The sequence below is a fragment of the Palaemon carinicauda genome, chromosome 9 (assembly GCF_036898095.1).
Source record: "Palaemon carinicauda isolate YSFRI2023 chromosome 9, ASM3689809v2, whole genome shotgun sequence".
Taxonomy (NCBI): domain Eukaryota; kingdom Metazoa; phylum Arthropoda; class Malacostraca; order Decapoda; family Palaemonidae; genus Palaemon; species Palaemon carinicauda.
Genome location: NC_090733.1, coordinates 107,451,967 through 107,469,615, shown reverse-complemented (window position 1 = coordinate 107,469,615; position 17,649 = coordinate 107,451,967). Strand labels below are relative to the sequence as shown.

The window sequence follows — 17,649 nt, the reverse complement described above, 5'->3', positions numbered from 1 at the left end:
CTCGGTAGGTGGCTGCAGCGCTGTCCTGGGATTGGGGGCTTGTGGAAAGCCCGTGAGGAACTACAAAGGTGTGAACATGGATTGCGGCAAATGGAGGCAGAAGCTCTGCGATTCAACGACCAGTTGAAATCAACATGGTTCGGTGGCAGACTTCTCTCCGGATTCGACGTTGAAAATCGGAATGGATTTTTGCATGGTAACAGGTACTCCAGAAATGGAAGCTGTTATCAGCGATAATCTAAACCTATTGGACGGACTGGAACTCGAAACTGATTATCTGGATGGAATCATTCCTGTGGAAAATCCTGAGGAAAAGAGCAAGTTGGAGGGACAACTTAATGAATTGAGAGGAGTAGTCGATGAAATGATTGCACAGAAAGAGAAGCAGGAAAATCTGAAAACTCAGAAAGATACTGAGTATCAGAACCTGCTAATTGAATGCGCCGAGAAAGATCTTCAGAGGAACGAACAGGAGAAATTAATGCAAAATCTAAAAGCTGAAAATGAAAAGATCACAAAAATGCAGGATGAGAAAACTGAGCTTCTAAATCAAGTGAGGAATGAAATGGAAGAATTGAAAACGGAGAAAGAAAAGGAAATAATAGAAAAGACGTCTGACTATCAAAAACTGGAAGAACAGGAGAAGTTATTGAAAACTCTAAAAGATGAAAATGAAGAGATCACAAAAATGCAGGATGAGAAAACTGAGCTTCTAAATCAATTGAAGAATAAAATGGAAGAATTGAAAGCGGAGAAAGAAAAGGAAATAATATAAAAGTCGTCTGATTATCAAAAACTGGAAAACGAATGTAACAAAAAGGATCATCAACTGGAAGAACAGGAGAAGTTATTGAATACTCTAAAAGCTGAAAATGAGGAGATCACAAAAATGCAGGATGAGAAAACAGAGCTTCTAAATCAATTGAAGAATGAAATGGAAGAATTGAAAGCGGAGAAAGAAAAGGAAATAATAGAAAAGACGTCTGATTATCAAAAACTGGAAAACGAATGTAACAAAAAGGATCATCACCTGGAAGAACAGGAGAAGTTATTGAATACTCTAAAAGCTGAAAATGAGGAGATCACAAAAATGCAGGATGAGAAAACAGAGCTTCTAAATCAATTGAAGAATGAAATGGAAGAATTGAAAGCGGAGAAAGAAAAGGAAATAATAGAAAAGACGTCTGATTATCAAAAACTGGAAAACTAATGTAACAAAACGGATCATCAGCTGGAAGAACAGGAGAAGTTATTGAAAACTCTAAAAGCTGAAAATGAGATCACAAAAATGCAGGATGAGAAAACCCAGCTTCTAAATCAATTGAAGAATGAAATGGAAGAATTGAAAGCGGTGAAAGAAAAGGAAATAATAGAAAAGACGTCTGACTATCAAAAACTGGAAAACGAAATCAACAAAAATGATCTTCAACTGAAAGAACAGGAGAAGTTATTGAAAACTCTAAAAGCTGAAAACGAAGAGATAAAAGTGACCAGTAAAAATGAAAATAAGAGAGGAAACTTATTTAAGGAAGGACTATTTGCTCAGATGAATAACAAGTTCAAAGAGGCTGTGGACATTTTCACTGCAGCCTTGGCTATCGAGACTGAGAAGGATGAAGAAACGGCTCTTTTGTATGTCCTTCGAGCTGAAGTGAACTCAGCCACTGATAATCCTCCTCATATGGACATTGTGCTGGACTGTTGCAAGGCCATTGAGAAAGGCGTAGAAGGATGGAAAGCGTACATGTTACGAGGAAAGCACCTTCTCAAACTTGGCCTTTTCGACACTGCCCTGAAGGACTTCGAAACTGTTAAGGTAAAGAAATCGGAAACAAATTTCAAAATCATTGAGGATACTCAAGCTCTAAAGAAGCAATGGGAAGAAAAAGGTCATTATGAGGTCTTGGACGAGGAACAGACAGCCACGAAGGCTGAAATTATGAAATCCTTCAAAGAGCTGTCCATGATGTGCCACCCGGACAGACATAGGGACAAACCCGAGTTAATACAGGACGCTTTCGAAGAGAAGTACAAGAAGGTCGTGAATGCTAAACTTATTCTGGTGGACAAACAGAACCAAAGAGATTACGATGAAGAACTTCGCCGACAGTACTCACAGCAGGAGGAACCCTGGGAATTTGGGGGATTTAACCCCTTGGGAATGGATGATCGTTGGACTTATCATCAGGAGCCTCCAAGGAAAAATCATGGACGGAGGAACCAAGGTGGACAGTATGATCAGGGTTATAGAAATTGTAAATATATAAGCAAACACCCAAAGTACTATGACCATAATTTGGAGAGATTATGCAACAAATGTTTATTTACGATTACGAATACCATAGAGAATATGAGATAACTAATAACTGACTCTTCAGAAAACCTTTGAAAATTGTGTTATTACTGTATATGGGATACTAAAATAAATGTCTTACTTAGATTTCTTGAAAAAGCAAATGAATAGGTATCGAAATCATAAAAGGGTTGCATACTGGACAGAATGTCCTGACGTATATATATATATATATATATATATATATATATATATATATATATATATATATATGTATATATATATATATATATATATATATATATATATATATATATATCAACACAACATCGTGTTCAAATAGAAATAAATTTCTACCTCATACTTGGGATTGAACACTAGCCCCGTCTAATGAAAGGCCAGGTCGAAACCAACCATGCCACGGGAGGCCATAAAAGAAATCGGAACCTGACGCTACCCAGCTGTCCGAGGATTTACCTGGCGAGACATCAGTCTCTTACCAGGTAAATCCTCGGATAGCTGTGTAGCGTCAGGATCCGATTTCTTTTATTGCCTCTCGTGGCATGGTTGGTTTCGACCTGGCCTTTCATTAGAAGGGGCTAGCGTTCGATCCCAAGTATGAGGTAGAAATTTATTTCTATTTGAACACGATGTTGTGTTGATATTTATCCATATTGACTCATTAGGGGTAATTTGAATGAATTAATACCAATTGTGTCATGTGGTGGGCCGGGAAATCGGGTAAAACTCGCTGGTAAGAGACTGATGTCTCGCCAGGTAAATCCTCGGACAGCTGGGTAGCGTCAGGTTCCGATTTCTTTTATGGCCTCTCGTGGCATGGTTGGTTTCGACCTGGCCTTTCATTAGAAGAGGCTAGCGTTCGATCCCAAGTATGAGGTAGAAATTTATTTCTATTTGAACACGATGTTGTGTTGATATTTATCCATATTGACTCATTAGGGGTAATTTGAATGAATTACAGTGAACCCTCGCTACTTCGCGGTTCGACCATCGCGGATTCACCACTTCGCGGATTTTTTTCATAACCCATATATATATATGCATATTGGTAATAACAAAATCAACATACTGTACTGAATAATCAATATAATCGATGCAAAAACTAACCTATACACAGATGTGTACAGTAAATGCGTTTGTTTCTTCATTATGATCAGAGAAACGTAAACAAAAAATTGGTTGCCATTTTTTATCGTGGTTTTTGGCGTGTTTAGGAAACACATGATATAAAATCACCTTTAATATTTGTGCCTGTTTTAGTTTAGGGTACTGTAGTACATGCATTAAGTGTTCTGTACATTAAAGGGTAGTTTATTAACAGTACTACGTACAAGGGAAGGTTTTAAAAGTCTGAATATACATGTTAAATAAATAGGTAAATATGGTGTCACTACTTCGCGGATTTTCACCTATCGCGGCTGGGTCTGGAACCTATCTACCGCAATAAACGAGGGTTCACTGTACTACCAATTGTGTCACGTGGTGGGCCGGGAAATTGGGTAAAACTTGCTGGTAAGAGACTGATGTCTCGCTAGGTAAATCCTCGGACAGCGGGGTAGCGTCAGGTTCCAATTTCTTTTATGGCCTCTCGTGGCATGGTTGGTTTCGACCTGGCCATTCATTAGAAGGGGCTAGCGTTCGATCCCAAGTATGAGGTAGAAATTTATATATATACATATATATATATATATATATATATATATATATATATATATATATATATATATATATATGTGTGTGTGTGTGTGTGTGTGTGTAAAGGACATTTTAGTAATTGAACAAATTGCTTTCATTAAACGTACAGTTTGAAATCTGAAATAAAGACATTCTCCTAAACAAATTTACAATAATCTCAATCTCCAAAATTCCAAGCAGAGGTCGTGAATCACGCCTACAGAATAAATATATAACCATATTGGATTGGTGTTTTTATTTTAATTTCTCATATTAACTAATTTATGAATAATACAAGATATGTCGGAAACAATCGAATGAGTATGATGCTAACGTGAAGTGTATGATAAAAGAGTTCGTTTATTTCCTAAATAAACATTTTTGCCTTAGTAGGCCACGGTATTTTTACGTCATAATGATCATTAATGGATAAAAACTTAATTTGGGTGGACCAAAATCATACTGTGTTTAATCTTATTCTCTCGAAGGAGGTTGAATGATGAAGGGAGGCTGGTTGTAAAGGGGTGTCTCTTGTTACAACTTGAAAGAATGATGTAAACAAGGAGGCATGTGCTAATTGTTCATGGTCTAGAGGTCCACATCGGACTTCACATAGCCCCTCGTTTCTTATAACACTTGTGTCAAGTACCTAGGGAGTCCTTTTTAATTTAGCAAGACCACCAAGTATTCTCTCTCTCTCTCTCTCTCTCTCGTCTCTCTCTCTCTCTCTCTCTCTCTCTCTCTCTCTCTCTCTCTCTCTCTCTCTCTCTCTCGATAGGAAGAGACAGGAGTTCCACAATAATTTACATAAGCTATCTTAACATCTTACAAAACTTTGACCCAAGACACCTAAGCTACTGATATAAGGCAATATTACTGCGAAGAATAACCACCCAACAGCTCTCTCTCTCTCTCTCTCTCTCTCTCTCTCTCTCTCTCTCTCTCTCTCTCTCTCTCTCTCTCTCTCTCTCTCTCTCTCTCTCCTAGAACTAAAAGTAGTAATGTTGATTGTAGAATAGAATTTTATAATTGAAAGATATATAGAAAAGAGTTCGAAAGAAGCGAGAGAAGGAAATTCTTGTATACATAGAAAGCAGCATATCTCAGATTCAATAAACCTACAGTAAATGGGATGAAAAATATGTATTGGTAGAGAAAATGCTAATAAAGTCGGTATCAAGTTATATTAATACAAATTCTTGTTATTTTGATTAATTTCGTAGAGGTTTAGTTGTGCCCTACTTGATAAAAATAGATTAGTGTGCTTTCTATGTATACAAGAATCTCCGCTCTGTTCTTTTGGGCAGTCATCAATTACAATTATTCATTCTGCTGCTGCTAGTTTTGGTGTTTATACCAGAGATTCAGTGCAGATTTTAGTGAAATAGGATGGTCAAGATGATTGGGAGTGGGGAATGAAAAACTACTAAGTGAAAAAACGTTAAATATTTAATTAAGCGGTTGCTGAACGTTTAGAACAGTCACAGCCACATTGTGTTACAGTAATGCCTCCCGTCACTTGTTATTCCTCCCTGGCAACAAAGAAAGGCGATATGTATTGAACTGTGAAAATACAATGCTTCTGGTTTCCCTCACTGCGAAGGTAATGTGCAATAACTCCGTTGATTTTCAAAGGACTTTACAGTTAAAGATATCTTCTTTCTTGGAGTGAAACTAGCCCGATAGAAGTGTATTTTATAGCCTAGGCCTATTTTTTTCGCGATTTAGCAACCGCATGCTAAATTAGGCCTATCCTCGGAGTAGGCTAGATACAAAAAGACAATAAAGCAGTGACTTGAACCAAATAAAAAAAGCAATATTTACAAAATAAACTCTGTTAATATTGTTGTTACCTAACCTCAATTAACCACTCTTACCATACCTATCCTTATCTTACCTTACCTATCCTTACCTTGTCTACCCTTACTTTGCCTATACTCAATTTATTAAACATTAGCTAACTTAACCTCACCTTATCAACCTTTACCTTACCTAACTGCACAATGCTTTACCTAACCTAACCTCACCTTGCCAACCATTATCTTACCTAACCTTACCTTACCTAACCTCACCTCACCTTGTCTAACCTCACCTTACCTTAACTACCCTCACCTTACCTTACCTCACCTTACCTTGTCTAACCTCACCTTACCTTAATTACTCTTACCTTACCTTACCTTACCTCACCTCACCTCACCTCACCTCACCTTACCTTAACTACCCTTATCTTACCTTACAAACCTCATCTTATTTACCCTACCCTTTTACCGTACCTACCCTTACCTTACCTACATACCCTTAACTTACCTTAGCTACCAATCCTTAACTCATCTTGCCTACCTACCCCTAACTTATCTTACCTACCTACCCCTAACTTAATCTTACCTAGCTACCCTTACCTTTCCTTTCCTACTTATACCTTGCTTACCCATACTATAGCTGACTTTATCTTACCTACTCATATTTTTCTTATCCTTATCTTACCTGCTCTCCCCTTCCTGGACTTGCCTTAATTGTTCTTACATTACTAGCTCTTACCATACCTACTAATACCTTACCTACCTCAATTTATCTCCCGTTACCATACCTACTCTTAGCATTCTACTCTTACCTTACCTGCTCTTACCTTACCTTACCTTACCTACCCTTGTCATATTAAATATATCCTTGCCTTAGCTTAGCTAACCTACCCTTACCTTTCCTAACCTACCCTTACCTTGCCTTATCTTAGCTAAACTAACCTACCCTTACCTTAGCTAAGCTAACCTACCCTTACCTTAGCTAAGCTAACCCACCCTTACCTTAGCTAAGCTACCCTTACCTTAGCTAAGCTACCCTTACCTTCGTTTAACATACATACCCTACCCTATGATGTCATATTTGAGCTTTACCTTTTTGCAGTAAATATAGAATAAAACTAACCTAAACTCCTCTAATTCCTGAAACTAACCTCCAAGTTCTTCCAATTCCTACTTGGCCTCGTGTGATCCACAACCTAAGCTAATGTACAGTTTTTGGCAAAGATAAAAGAAGAAAAGCCTTAGACTAACTTTGCTGAAATAGGAAGCTTGGACTTAATTGACTAAAAGTACAGACAGTTCCAGGTTGCCTTATACACTGCTCAGTTCAGTTTTTCAAAGTAAAGTTTTATATGCTATTAAAATGTAAGTAAACAAGTATTATATAGCAATGGTTAGTAACAAATTAGTCTAAGAAGACACCATTTATAAAGATGTTGCATTTTCAGAAATTCTTCTTAGGGTAAAAAGAGTTAGAAAATTGATTTTTGTTTCTTAAAGTGGCTTTAGTGTTGTTGAGTGAAACAGATAGAAAAGTATTTATATTGTCACGGCGAATAGTTTGCAATATACAGTATACGGTATGTAACAAGAAGGGTAATGATATGATACTTTAGTATCATAGTAAATAAGAATTTACTATAAGATATGATTGAGAACAGTGTTTTTTTGTGTTTTTGTATCAATGAAAATGTGAACAGCAATGCTGTTTCCAACGTTTGATATTGATGTTTGGGAAGGTTAGGGTGTCTTATTGTTCGTCAGTGTTTGCAATTGCCTTTGGAAGCATTTTTTTTACTTCTTCAGAAGTAGTCATCACCTACCAATTGGAACTACTAGAACTAAACTGTCAATTGTTCCAGAACTAAATACAAACTTTACGCTCTTTATGTAGAAGTATCACTTCAGCGATAGCTGAAACCAGCCGTTAAAGCATTTGCGAGGTATAACCACCCTCCACTTATTAGCGTGGGGGATAGGGGGAATAAACCAGCCACCCCGCTCATACCAGTACTAGTGAACAACCGCCCCTTTATATTTCTGCTTGGTGAAGTACAGACATTGTCTTTCTCACCCATTTAAACCAAATAAATATTTCTCAAATATAACTTGCCTAAAAACCTAAAAAAATCCTTTCTAATCTTTTCCTATTACAGGGGTAGCTGTCCATGGGGATCTTAATCATGCGGGTTTGTCCTGGCAATGAAGGCGCCATTGCGGCACTTTCATATCGGTAGAGGAGACAGATCTTCACAGTGTCTGCCTTGTGTGTAGGGGTTACTCCTGCACACAGGAGTCTCCATGCCTGGTGTGTCGGGAGTGGTTGCCCTCCCATTGAACAAAGATTAACAGGTGATGGGTAAAGAAGACTGAGAGGGATTCTTCCTCTCCAGGTTCATCCTCGAACAGGAAGAAACCTCACCATCAAACACTGACAGCTCAACCTCACTATTTTGACTCTGCCAGGTTATCTTACCCTGGGGGTCGTCAAGCACGATGGGTACCCATGTGACTCCAGGACAACCCTACTTGCCAGGGGCCTCTGTTTCTTTCCCTAGCTGAAGCAATGCCGGCCACCACCGTATTGGAGCTGCTTTCTGATGATGCTGCTTGTTTGCTGTGGTCTTCCTTGTGCTCACAGGTTCCCCCTTGAAATGAAAGGTCATAAGAGATCCGTAGGTTGAGGACCGAAAGAGTCTCGCACATATTCGACCGTCTTCACCTCAGTACCTGCTTGCCCCTGCGTTCATTGTTTCAGAGTACGGGCGTGAGCAGTTACTGACAAGTACTCCTCAGAGTGACTTGTCGTGGGATACCTCGGGGTGAATCCTGGCACTAGCTTCGGCTACATCCCTAGGGCAGTTCATAACATTGATTTTCTAGTTAGGTTTGGTCAAACAGAAGGGAAACAGAGTGAGCTGCCTCTTGCACCAGGTGTTGGGCAGCCTTCCCGGCTTCCATGGGAGAGCTTCCCTTTGCCAGCATCAGCTGAGCAGTCTTCTCATCCTTCTTGCTTGCGGGAGAGACGGCCTTCTCATGAGTGGTCTCCTCCCTGGAGATTCCACTGAAGAGCACTGGATTCTTCCATGCCCCACTCCAGTTCATTGGGGCTCAGCTTTTCGGAGCTGGATGATGATGGTGGGAGGCAATTGTTTACAATTCCTCCTCACCATCCATAGCGTTCATCGCTATATAAGGCCAAACTCTCAGGTGCTTGTGCCTTCCCTTTCTACCTTTCGTAAGCTAGAACATGCTTTGCTGCCTGTGTGCAAGCGCTCAGCAACTGCCTGGCCTTCCTCGGCCCTACGGGAAAGGAAAACGGCTTGTCTTTACCCTTTGGAGGATGAGGCAAGCAGGAGAATTTCACTTCATGATGCTTTAACGAGGGATCATTCTAACTGGAATGTAGGGGATGAGTCTTGCTCAGCATTGCACACCCTACCTCCTAGTGAGGTGGTCAGGCGAGCTTGTCTGCCTGACGAAGGTGTGTGCCATATTAAACTCTTGCTACACGCAGTGCTATCGTTGGTGAGTCTTCCCATCAAGACTTGCACACGAAGGAAGCACTGTCTAAAGCTCAGGTGAGCTCTACTTAGCTATCATGTTCTGCGCACTACACGCAGGTAGACAGGCAAGCACAGGTAAATTACACCTTACCTTTGCAAGAGAGGTATCTGAATACCAAGACACCCACCAGCCAGAACCCTCTCTGGGAGAGGCTAGGTGTGATTTCCATGAATGATCAAAGGATCGAGATCTAATTTACAGACAACTATAAGTTGTCGCCTACAGAGTTGGACTGGCCTGAACCTCCTGCTACGGTGGCAGAGGCTCCTCCTCCTGCTTTCTCTATGGGGGAAAGTCAGCTTCAAGGGGAACGTCCTCTAGTTTCATCGTCTGTCTCGGTGAGACCGGAGCACAGTTCTCTGCAAGAAAGAACTCTGGTGACGACCTCGACCCTCCGCAGGCTGCCATGGATGCTAGCTCAGAGGAAGAACCTCTCGATGATGACTCGGAGCATTCTGATGGGGTGCTGCCAGCATCCGCCGGCCCCAAGATCTCTCCCCTAGAGCAGAAAGATGCACACCACCTCTTTCTGCAAGTCCTTTCTTGCATGAGGAAGGTCAATTCTCTAGGGGAACCAGATCAAGTTCAAAATGGAAGGCAAGGTCACTGTCCTAGACCTCTTCTACAATGTGCTAAAACCCACTAAGACTAGGGTAGCTTTGCCATGGTCAAGGGGAGGGAGGTTAGCAAAGAAGAGGACATACGCTCATGTGGCGGGAGTGTCACAGGCCTTCCAGTTAGTTGACTCCTCTCATTTACTTCCTCCCTCATACGTACGAGAGAGAAAGTATTACGAGGTCGTAGAGGACGATCCATATCTACCGTTGGGTCTGACAATTTGGGCTTTTAACACAGAAGTCTTCTCTGCCCAAACTGGCAACCTTGCTACTGCATTTCACTGTGGATGCTATGGCCCGCATGGAAAGAGTTGCAAAGTGCTCTCTGCGATCAATTTCATGGTTGGACTACTGTTTAGGGACAGTAGGCTATCTTGTTTAAAACAAGGACCTCTCTACTCCTCAGAGGAGGGAGGCTTTGTCAGTTTTCCTCTTTTCAAGAGCTAGAACCCTTGAGTTCCTAACACAGAACATTGTGAACCAGTGGATCAACTGGGTTTTGAGGCGATATGATGCGGTAGTTTCAAAATTCCAGTGGCAGGTGCCTAAAAGAGAGGTGATGAGGTTCCACAACTCCTCGATGGATGGTCCTTCCCTCTTCATCGTGGAGGACATTGAGGCAGTGGCAGACCGAGGAAGCAAGGCGAGCCAGACTCCCTCCTCCATAGGGTGATGACCTCACATCCTTACTCCGTGGTACCTCCACAGCAAAGATCTCCAATTAAGGCCCAGGGGTCGAAGAAGAGTTCGTAGAGGTAGTAAGCAGTGAGACCCAAGGCTCCAAGCAGCTCTTTCGACCTAAGGGCTGCTCGAAGAGAGGCAAGAGAGGTAAAGAAAACAATATCACTAGGGAGGGCATTCCCCGACCATTCCATAGGTAGGGGGAGGCCTGAAGAACAGATGGCAGAGGTGGATGCTCCATGGTGCCAAACCTTGGTCGGTCTCCGTACCCAGAGAGGGTACATCGTCCCATACACTCTCTCTCAGCCTCCTCTGACCCTCCATCCGACGATGTCAGATTTCTATGCGAAGGGATCCACGAAGGAACAGGCATTTTGGGCTGAAGTCCAGACCATGTTAAAGAAGGACGCTCTCCAAGAGGTCTTGGAACTGTCCCAGGCTTCTACAGTTGTTTATTTCTTTTAGAAAAGGTGTCTGGAGGCTGGAGACCAGTCATTGCCCTTGAATAAGTACTTACAACAAACTCCATTCAAGATGTAGAGGGGTCAAAGACCACATGACTTTGTGATATCGTTAGACCTCAAGGATGTGTACTTCTAGATCCCAGTTCATTCATCCTCAAGGAAATACCTGAGAATCACGTTAGGTAAGAAGATATACCAGTTCAAGGTGCTGTGTTTCGGCCTATCCAAAGCAACCCAGGTGTTCACTCGGATCTTTACCCTGGTGTCCACCTGTGCCCACAAGAACAGCATTCTTTTCCTTTGTTATCTAGATGATTGGCTGGTTCTGACAGACTTGAGGGAGATACCTCTCCTCCATTGAGACAGGCTTCTTGCATTTTATTGATATCTGGAGGTCATGGTATATTACGAGAAATCTCATTTGCAATCTTTTTAAGAGATAGCATATCTAGGGATGAAAATCGTGACCAAACTAGGTGAAGTTTTCCGGTCCTAGGAACGAGTAAAGAAACTGAGAGAGAGCTCAAGCCTTTCTCTTGTGAAACAAGTTGCCAGCAGATTATTGTCAAAGGCTGCTGGGACACTTAACTTCTCTAGAGAAGTTGGGTCCCAATGGCTGTCTATGCTTACGGTCTCAACAGCAGCAGCTGAAGACCTTTTGGGGCTCAGCATCTAAACCCACCGAACACTTTAGTGCCGCTAGGTCTAGAGCAGAAGAGAGACCTGAGTTGATGAGTGTGGGACACCAACTTGTTCAGTGGAGTAGATCTTCTCTCCCTTTCCCCAGATTTGTTGCTCTTCACAGACACATTAAAAGAATGGTGGGGAGCTCACCTGTTGCACCTCACGGCATACGGGCTTTGGTCTAAATCTGAACGACAGTGACACATAAACTAACAGGAAATGAGGGCAGCCTTCCTCACCCTCGTGTACTTCCATTGGCTCCTTTCAGGGTAGTTTGTAGTGGTGATGAGCTAACGCTCGGCCACATTCGCTAACACTCGGCCGTATTCGCTAATGCTCGGCAGCGTTCGCTAATGTTTGGCAGTGGTCACTAACACTCGCTAGCATTTGCTACCGCTTGCCAGCATTTGCTACCGCTCGCCAGCGTTTGCTACCGCTCGCCAGCGTTTGCTACCGCTCGCCAGCGTTTGCTAACGCTCGTCAGCGTTCGCTAACGCTCCCCAGCGTTCCCTGACGCTCGCCAGCGTTCGCTGATGCTCGCCAGTGTTTGCTGACGCTCGCCAGCGTTCGCTGATACTCGCCAGTGTTTGCTGACGCTCGCCAGCGTTCGCTGACGCTCGCCAGCGTTCGCTGACGCTCGCCAGCGTTCGCTGACGCTCGCCAGCGTTCGCTGACGCTCGCCAGCATGCACTGATACTTTCCGGCACTTGCTAGTGATTGCTGCCGTTTGCTGGCGTTTTCTAGCGTTTGCTGGCGCCAGCTTGTCGGTTGTTGCTAGCATTCACTAATACTGGCTAGCGCTCGCTGATACTAACCAGCGCTCGCTGATACTAGCCAGCACTCGCTGATACTAGCCAGTGCTCGGTGATACTAGCCAGCGCTCGCTAGTGTTTGATGGCATTCGCTGGTGCTGAAAAGCCTGAACAAACCTGCTAATTGTTTGTGTTTTTGGCATTCTCGGCCAACAAACCATTACGAGCAAGACTTCCTTACCTGAGGAGGTTTGCACAACTATAGACATTCGCTAACACACCACAAAAGGCTGAAATGAACTTCTTTGGTTACTCATGCGTGCTCGCCAAGACAATGCCTCACAGTTATTGCTGCAAATACGGTTTACTGCCCGATCGCTTGTGGCCTTTAGGTTTACTTTTTCAGGCTTGTTATCCCTGCGGAGAAGAGAGCTCTTCAGACTACTCGCACAACGGGCTAGTAAGACATACCCTTGCAAGGTTATATTTTGTAAGCCTCTAGTCCCAATGTGATCGTGTAAGCTTCTGCTTATGTTTATGGAAGGTAACAAGCTAGTATTCACTTATGAGGATGCTTGTTCTGCCAACAAGGAATGCAGGTAAAAACTTAGTAACAATGTAGGTTTGATCCCTTAGCCAGCTGTATGTACTTTTTGTGGCTGTGCAAATGCTCACGAACATGTTAAGAATACTACAGCTAGTCGGTGACCAATTTCTTTGGGCAATAATATTGCAATTCATCGCACATACATTATTCTCGCAAGTGGGCTCAGGCTAATATTTGAGCACTTATCCGTAGGCAAAGAAGTTACGCTTGCACAACCACATGTTGGAAAGTAATCTTTTCTGCTGACAAGGACTATATACCATCATACAATTAGAACTCTGTTCTAATAAAGCATTAGTTTCATTGGTTATATTCCTTACGGGAAGTCAGTTTATGCATTACCCTCCTACCTTCCAGTAATCAGACATAGGTAGTATATCCTCAAGTAGACTCCTCCTTCATTCCAGGCAGCTTCTTCCTAGCTTTCGGATTGGCTGTCTTAATATTTGAAATACTTAAATTCTGAAAATTTGCATAAGCAAATTTGTTCCCTGGGACGGATCTTTCGGAACGTAGGTCCGTTCTGCTCATCAGGAATGAAGAAGTACAAATATATTCATCGTGTCTGAGGAATCTCGGTTATAGGAAGGAGGAGGTCTTGATTGCAAACGTTCATCAATGTTCTCCAGTTAGGTTCTGGATGCAATGAATCATTTGGGCTGCGCCCGTTTGTTTGTCCTTCCTCACTAGTCTGTTACTGGTGCATAGATGGACATTACCCGTCCAACAATGGATTGATGATACGTCTTGATCTTGCCTTACGGAAGTAGTTGCATGAGATCGGTCGTTAGTGACTGGTCTCTTGCTCGACAGCGATTTCTAAGGAGATTCACTGTAATCTCATCTTACTCTAGTGAGTTCTGGCTACTCTGGTATTACTGATCTGTAAGCATACTCACACGGCCAACTCCCATTGCATTGAAGGCAGTTGGCGACAGGGTTTCCTACCCTCTACAGAGCAACAACTTGTTACAAATTTTGACATCAATCAATTTGACATGTTACTTGCTAGGCAATCTCTGAGACCCTCGGGGATAACAGTTAAAAATTTACCTTTTGCTTGAGAGTCAAGGTTCCTTGTTCCTCTTAGTTGAACTTGCCAACCCTTTGGAGGAAGAGCAACAATCACAATCCATGGGAAGTGTTGGTTACCCTTCTGGGTAGTTGGCTGACCAGACAGGTAGCCCAGAGCTCATCCCCTTTTCTGATAAGTCAGACAGGAAATTATTTCCTCACGGATATATAGCTGGTACAACCCATCTCCCGCAGCCTTAATAGTACTTTATGAGCAAATACCTCCTCCTGTAGGAGCGCATACTGCTACCTGACAGGCTTCTGTGGGAGATAGGTCGTTTGAAAGTACTCTGGTTCATTCCACTTGGGTGTGAGCACAGACCCGAGTCTTGCGAGGGAGTCTTGTGCACCCATTCACCAAGCGCTATCGAGGTGGGTGGGCGAGCTCCTCCACACGACAGAGGTCTGCATGCAATCTAGGTTGCCCGTTATTTTAATAGCAGAAGTTGAGACTTCATGGTGTTGAACCTTGGTCAGTCTCAGTATTGAAACAGGGATACATCATTTCATTCATGTTCTTTCATCCGCCTCTGACCCTGCATCTGACAATGTCAGATTGCTATGTGAAAGGATCTGTGAGGGAGCGCACTAATCGAAATGTAGAGAATGAATCTTGTGCAGCATGAGGCACCCCACCATCTAGCAAGGTGGGTGGGTGAGCTCATCTGCCTAACAAATGTGCGTGCCTCACCTCTGCTACACATAGTGCTCTCTTGGGTGAGTCTTCCCATCAGGACTCGCGCACGCAAGAACCATCATTTTGTGTAAAGGTGAGTTCTACCTTGATAGCCTTTCAGCCCGTTTCATCCTGGCCAAAAGAATGGACTAGCAGACAATCTGAGTAGGGGGACTCGGATAGCAGGCTCCGAATGGTTTTAAAGACGAGAGATAGTCACTAAAGTTCAACTTTGTGGGGTTTGGCGAAAAAAGAGCTCCCTCCATTTACCAATCTACTCAGATAACCATGTGGAGACTTTCCATTAAATGATTTTATCGCTTTGTCTTCATGCCTGGAGGTTATCCAACAACCCCTTGGAAAGAAATGTTTTCGAGACTGGATACGAAATAATGGCAGGATACTTCCATGGAAACATCTGCTTTAGTAGAACAGGCAAAATGGACCGCCCTTTGTTATTGGTGTCATAAACAGGGTATCGTGCCCCTCAGTGCCACTATACCAACAATAGCAGAGCTCTTGTTGCTCCACAGAGTGGAAAACTTAGTTTCGTATCTGCAATGAAAGGCTATCACTTGGCCTTAACCCTCGTTTTAAACTGAACTGAGTTATAATTCCCCCCTCAATGGAACGGTTTTTCCTCGTACAGCATTATGAGCGCACTTGCCCGCATTCAGGAATCAGACCACCTCCTGATAACATAGTAGAATGCTGCATTCAATGAAAGGAGCACTGTCTCTTCGTCAAGTATCAGATAGTGACTTGATTCATAAGACAGTCTTTCTCCTAGCTCTGTCCTCTACAAAAAGAGCCAATGAGGTACATGGTCTGTCCTATGACATCGCCATTTCACAGGGTTAGGGGCAAGTGACACTCTTATTCGTCCCAATGTCATAGCCAAGACTCAAAATCTTAGAGGAAGCAGGTCCTTTAATGAGGCCTTTCCAAATTGAGAGTATCTGTTCTGTTACAGATGATTCAGACAAACTGTTACTTTGCCCTGCGAGGGAAGGAGGACATACTCAAAAAGAACTTCCAGAGCCCGCCATCAGATCAGCAGGCTTTTGATGAGCATTTGGAGAACCGGAGGAAGATTAATAAGAACTCATGGGGTTTTGTGATACAGGTGTTACAAGCGGGCCTGTGGAAACGGCAAACAGCGGCCACTGCCCACTACATGAAAGACATAACTCACAAGAACTTGGATATATTCACCTTAGGTCTTTTGGCAACTGCACAAAATGTGGTCAAAAACACCTCAGCTCCCTTGTAGGACAAGTAGCAGTTGGTTGAAGGCAGATGTTACCCGCGAGTAAGTCTAGGATGAATGTGTGAGTGACTGGCCACTTCCTATTTCCTTCCTCCCATTTTGGGGGGGTTTAGCATCTGAGAAACTCTGCAAGCTGACCTCCTCTGACTGCAGGTGGGTACCATGTCCTTTGTGCATCCTAATCTATCTTCAAGCAAAGTAGACTCGGGCAATGTCTAGGTGAAGTGAGGAGCTTAGATCTAAATTTACGCTCTCTTGGGCAAGTCACAGTGCTAAATTCTACGCCAGCACCAATTGCCCAGGTCCTCATCTTATAAGTATCACAAGGTGCCAGGGTGCCCTCTTAACAGCTTGTGCGAAGCATAGAGTGTCACCCTGGGACAGTCTCCGGCCAGTTGGCTTTAGGACTTCCACCCATGATGAGGTGAGTCTCTTAAGTAAAGAGAAAAAGGTTTATATATATTGCAGGAACAAATGACAATTGTTCTGTAACTGGAATACAGACCACGCTATTTATTAGAGGTGTGGTCCGGCGTAGATACAAACCCTTCCACTATTTATAAGGGTATACTTTCGGCGTGGCTGAAAGACGAGCCATGATAATTTTAGTGAGGGATAATTACCCCATCCGCTTGTTAGCGAGTGGGGGATGGGATAGACTGACTACCCCGCTCACTCACACCTCTCGGCTGAGTAACCACTTTACTTTTTGGCTCGGTAGAGGACGGACATGCTGCTATGCTCTCCCGCTATGACTTGCCTTGATTGTTTTTTGTCATTTTTTTTTTCTTTTGTGTGTGTTTTCATTTATCTTACACATATATATGCGTGTATATATGTATAAATGGAAATATACGTTTATGTTGTTAGATACTTGTAAATTTAATTACTGATGACAACGTATCCGACGGCCTCCGCCGTAAGGGATTGTCATTGTGTTGATACTACTCCCCTACCTTGCCGTCCTACCCTGCGCTGATGGTCGGCAGGTTCTCAATACTCCCGTGTGTTTGTTTCATTACCGAGTTAAAGTGTATAATAGTTCAGCTCCCTTTCGAGGAATTATCTTACAAGGAAGGTGACTTATTCCGCGAATAGTTCATGTGCAGGGAGCATAAATTGTAATTGATCACAACTTTTATTTTCTTTTCTACAGATAACAGTGACATAGAACACAAGGCCGATGGCTACGGCCGCCCTGTTCGTTATCCTGCGCTCCATGTGATAGCTCGTGAGCTGCCCACATTACGAGTTAACAATTGTTGTCAACCTTCAACTTGATGTTCCTCCTTTGAGGGGAACTTCTCTCTCTCTCTCGCGAGAGAGATATTATGCCTACACTTTTTTCCCATAGAGCTGGGAGAAAGCTTGCCTTGGGCGATGTCCTCCTTCGGGAGGACTTCTCTCTTGTCTTCGAGAGAGAGATTATTATGCCTACACTTTTTTCCCATAGAGATGGGAGAAAGCTTG

General features: G+C 42.9%; 3 protein-coding genes across 3 annotated transcripts in view; all 3 read left to right on the top strand.

Annotated features, from left to right (window-relative positions):
• The window catches only part of LOC137646588 (uncharacterized), a 1,021-nt gene extending 246 nt beyond the window's left edge, over positions 1-775 (top strand). Inside the window, exons 1-2 of the mRNA XM_068379696.1 lie at positions 1-4; positions 204-775. The exon at positions 1-4 is cut by the window's left edge and continues 246 nt beyond it. Coding sequence (XP_068235797.1) covers positions 1-4; positions 204-775 — 576 coding nt within the window. The remainder of the gene's footprint in view (positions 5-203) is intronic.
• Positions 776-889: 114 nt separating this feature from the next.
• Positions 890-1,210, top strand: LOC137646587 (transmembrane and coiled-coil domain-containing protein 5B-like). The gene has a single exon (XM_068379695.1). It carries the CDS (start codon positions 890-892, stop codon positions 1,208-1,210), a length of 321 nt encoding a protein of 106 aa, XP_068235796.1.
• Positions 1,211-1,288: 78 nt separating this feature from the next.
• Positions 1,289-2,359, top strand: LOC137646585 (dnaJ homolog subfamily C member 7-like). Its single transcript, XM_068379694.1, has one exon. The coding sequence runs from the start codon at positions 1,289-1,291 to the stop codon at positions 2,357-2,359; it is 1,071 nt and encodes a 356-aa protein (XP_068235795.1).
• Positions 2,360-17,649: the final 15,290 nt, after the last annotated feature.

Coding starts and splice junctions, on each gene's coding strand:
- LOC137646585 (XM_068379694.1), top strand. CDS start 1,289: ATGCAGGATGAGAAAACCCAGCTTCTAAATCAATTGAAGAATGAAATG.
- LOC137646587 (XM_068379695.1), top strand. CDS start 890: ATGCAGGATGAGAAAACAGAGCTTCTAAATCAATTGAAGAATGAAATG.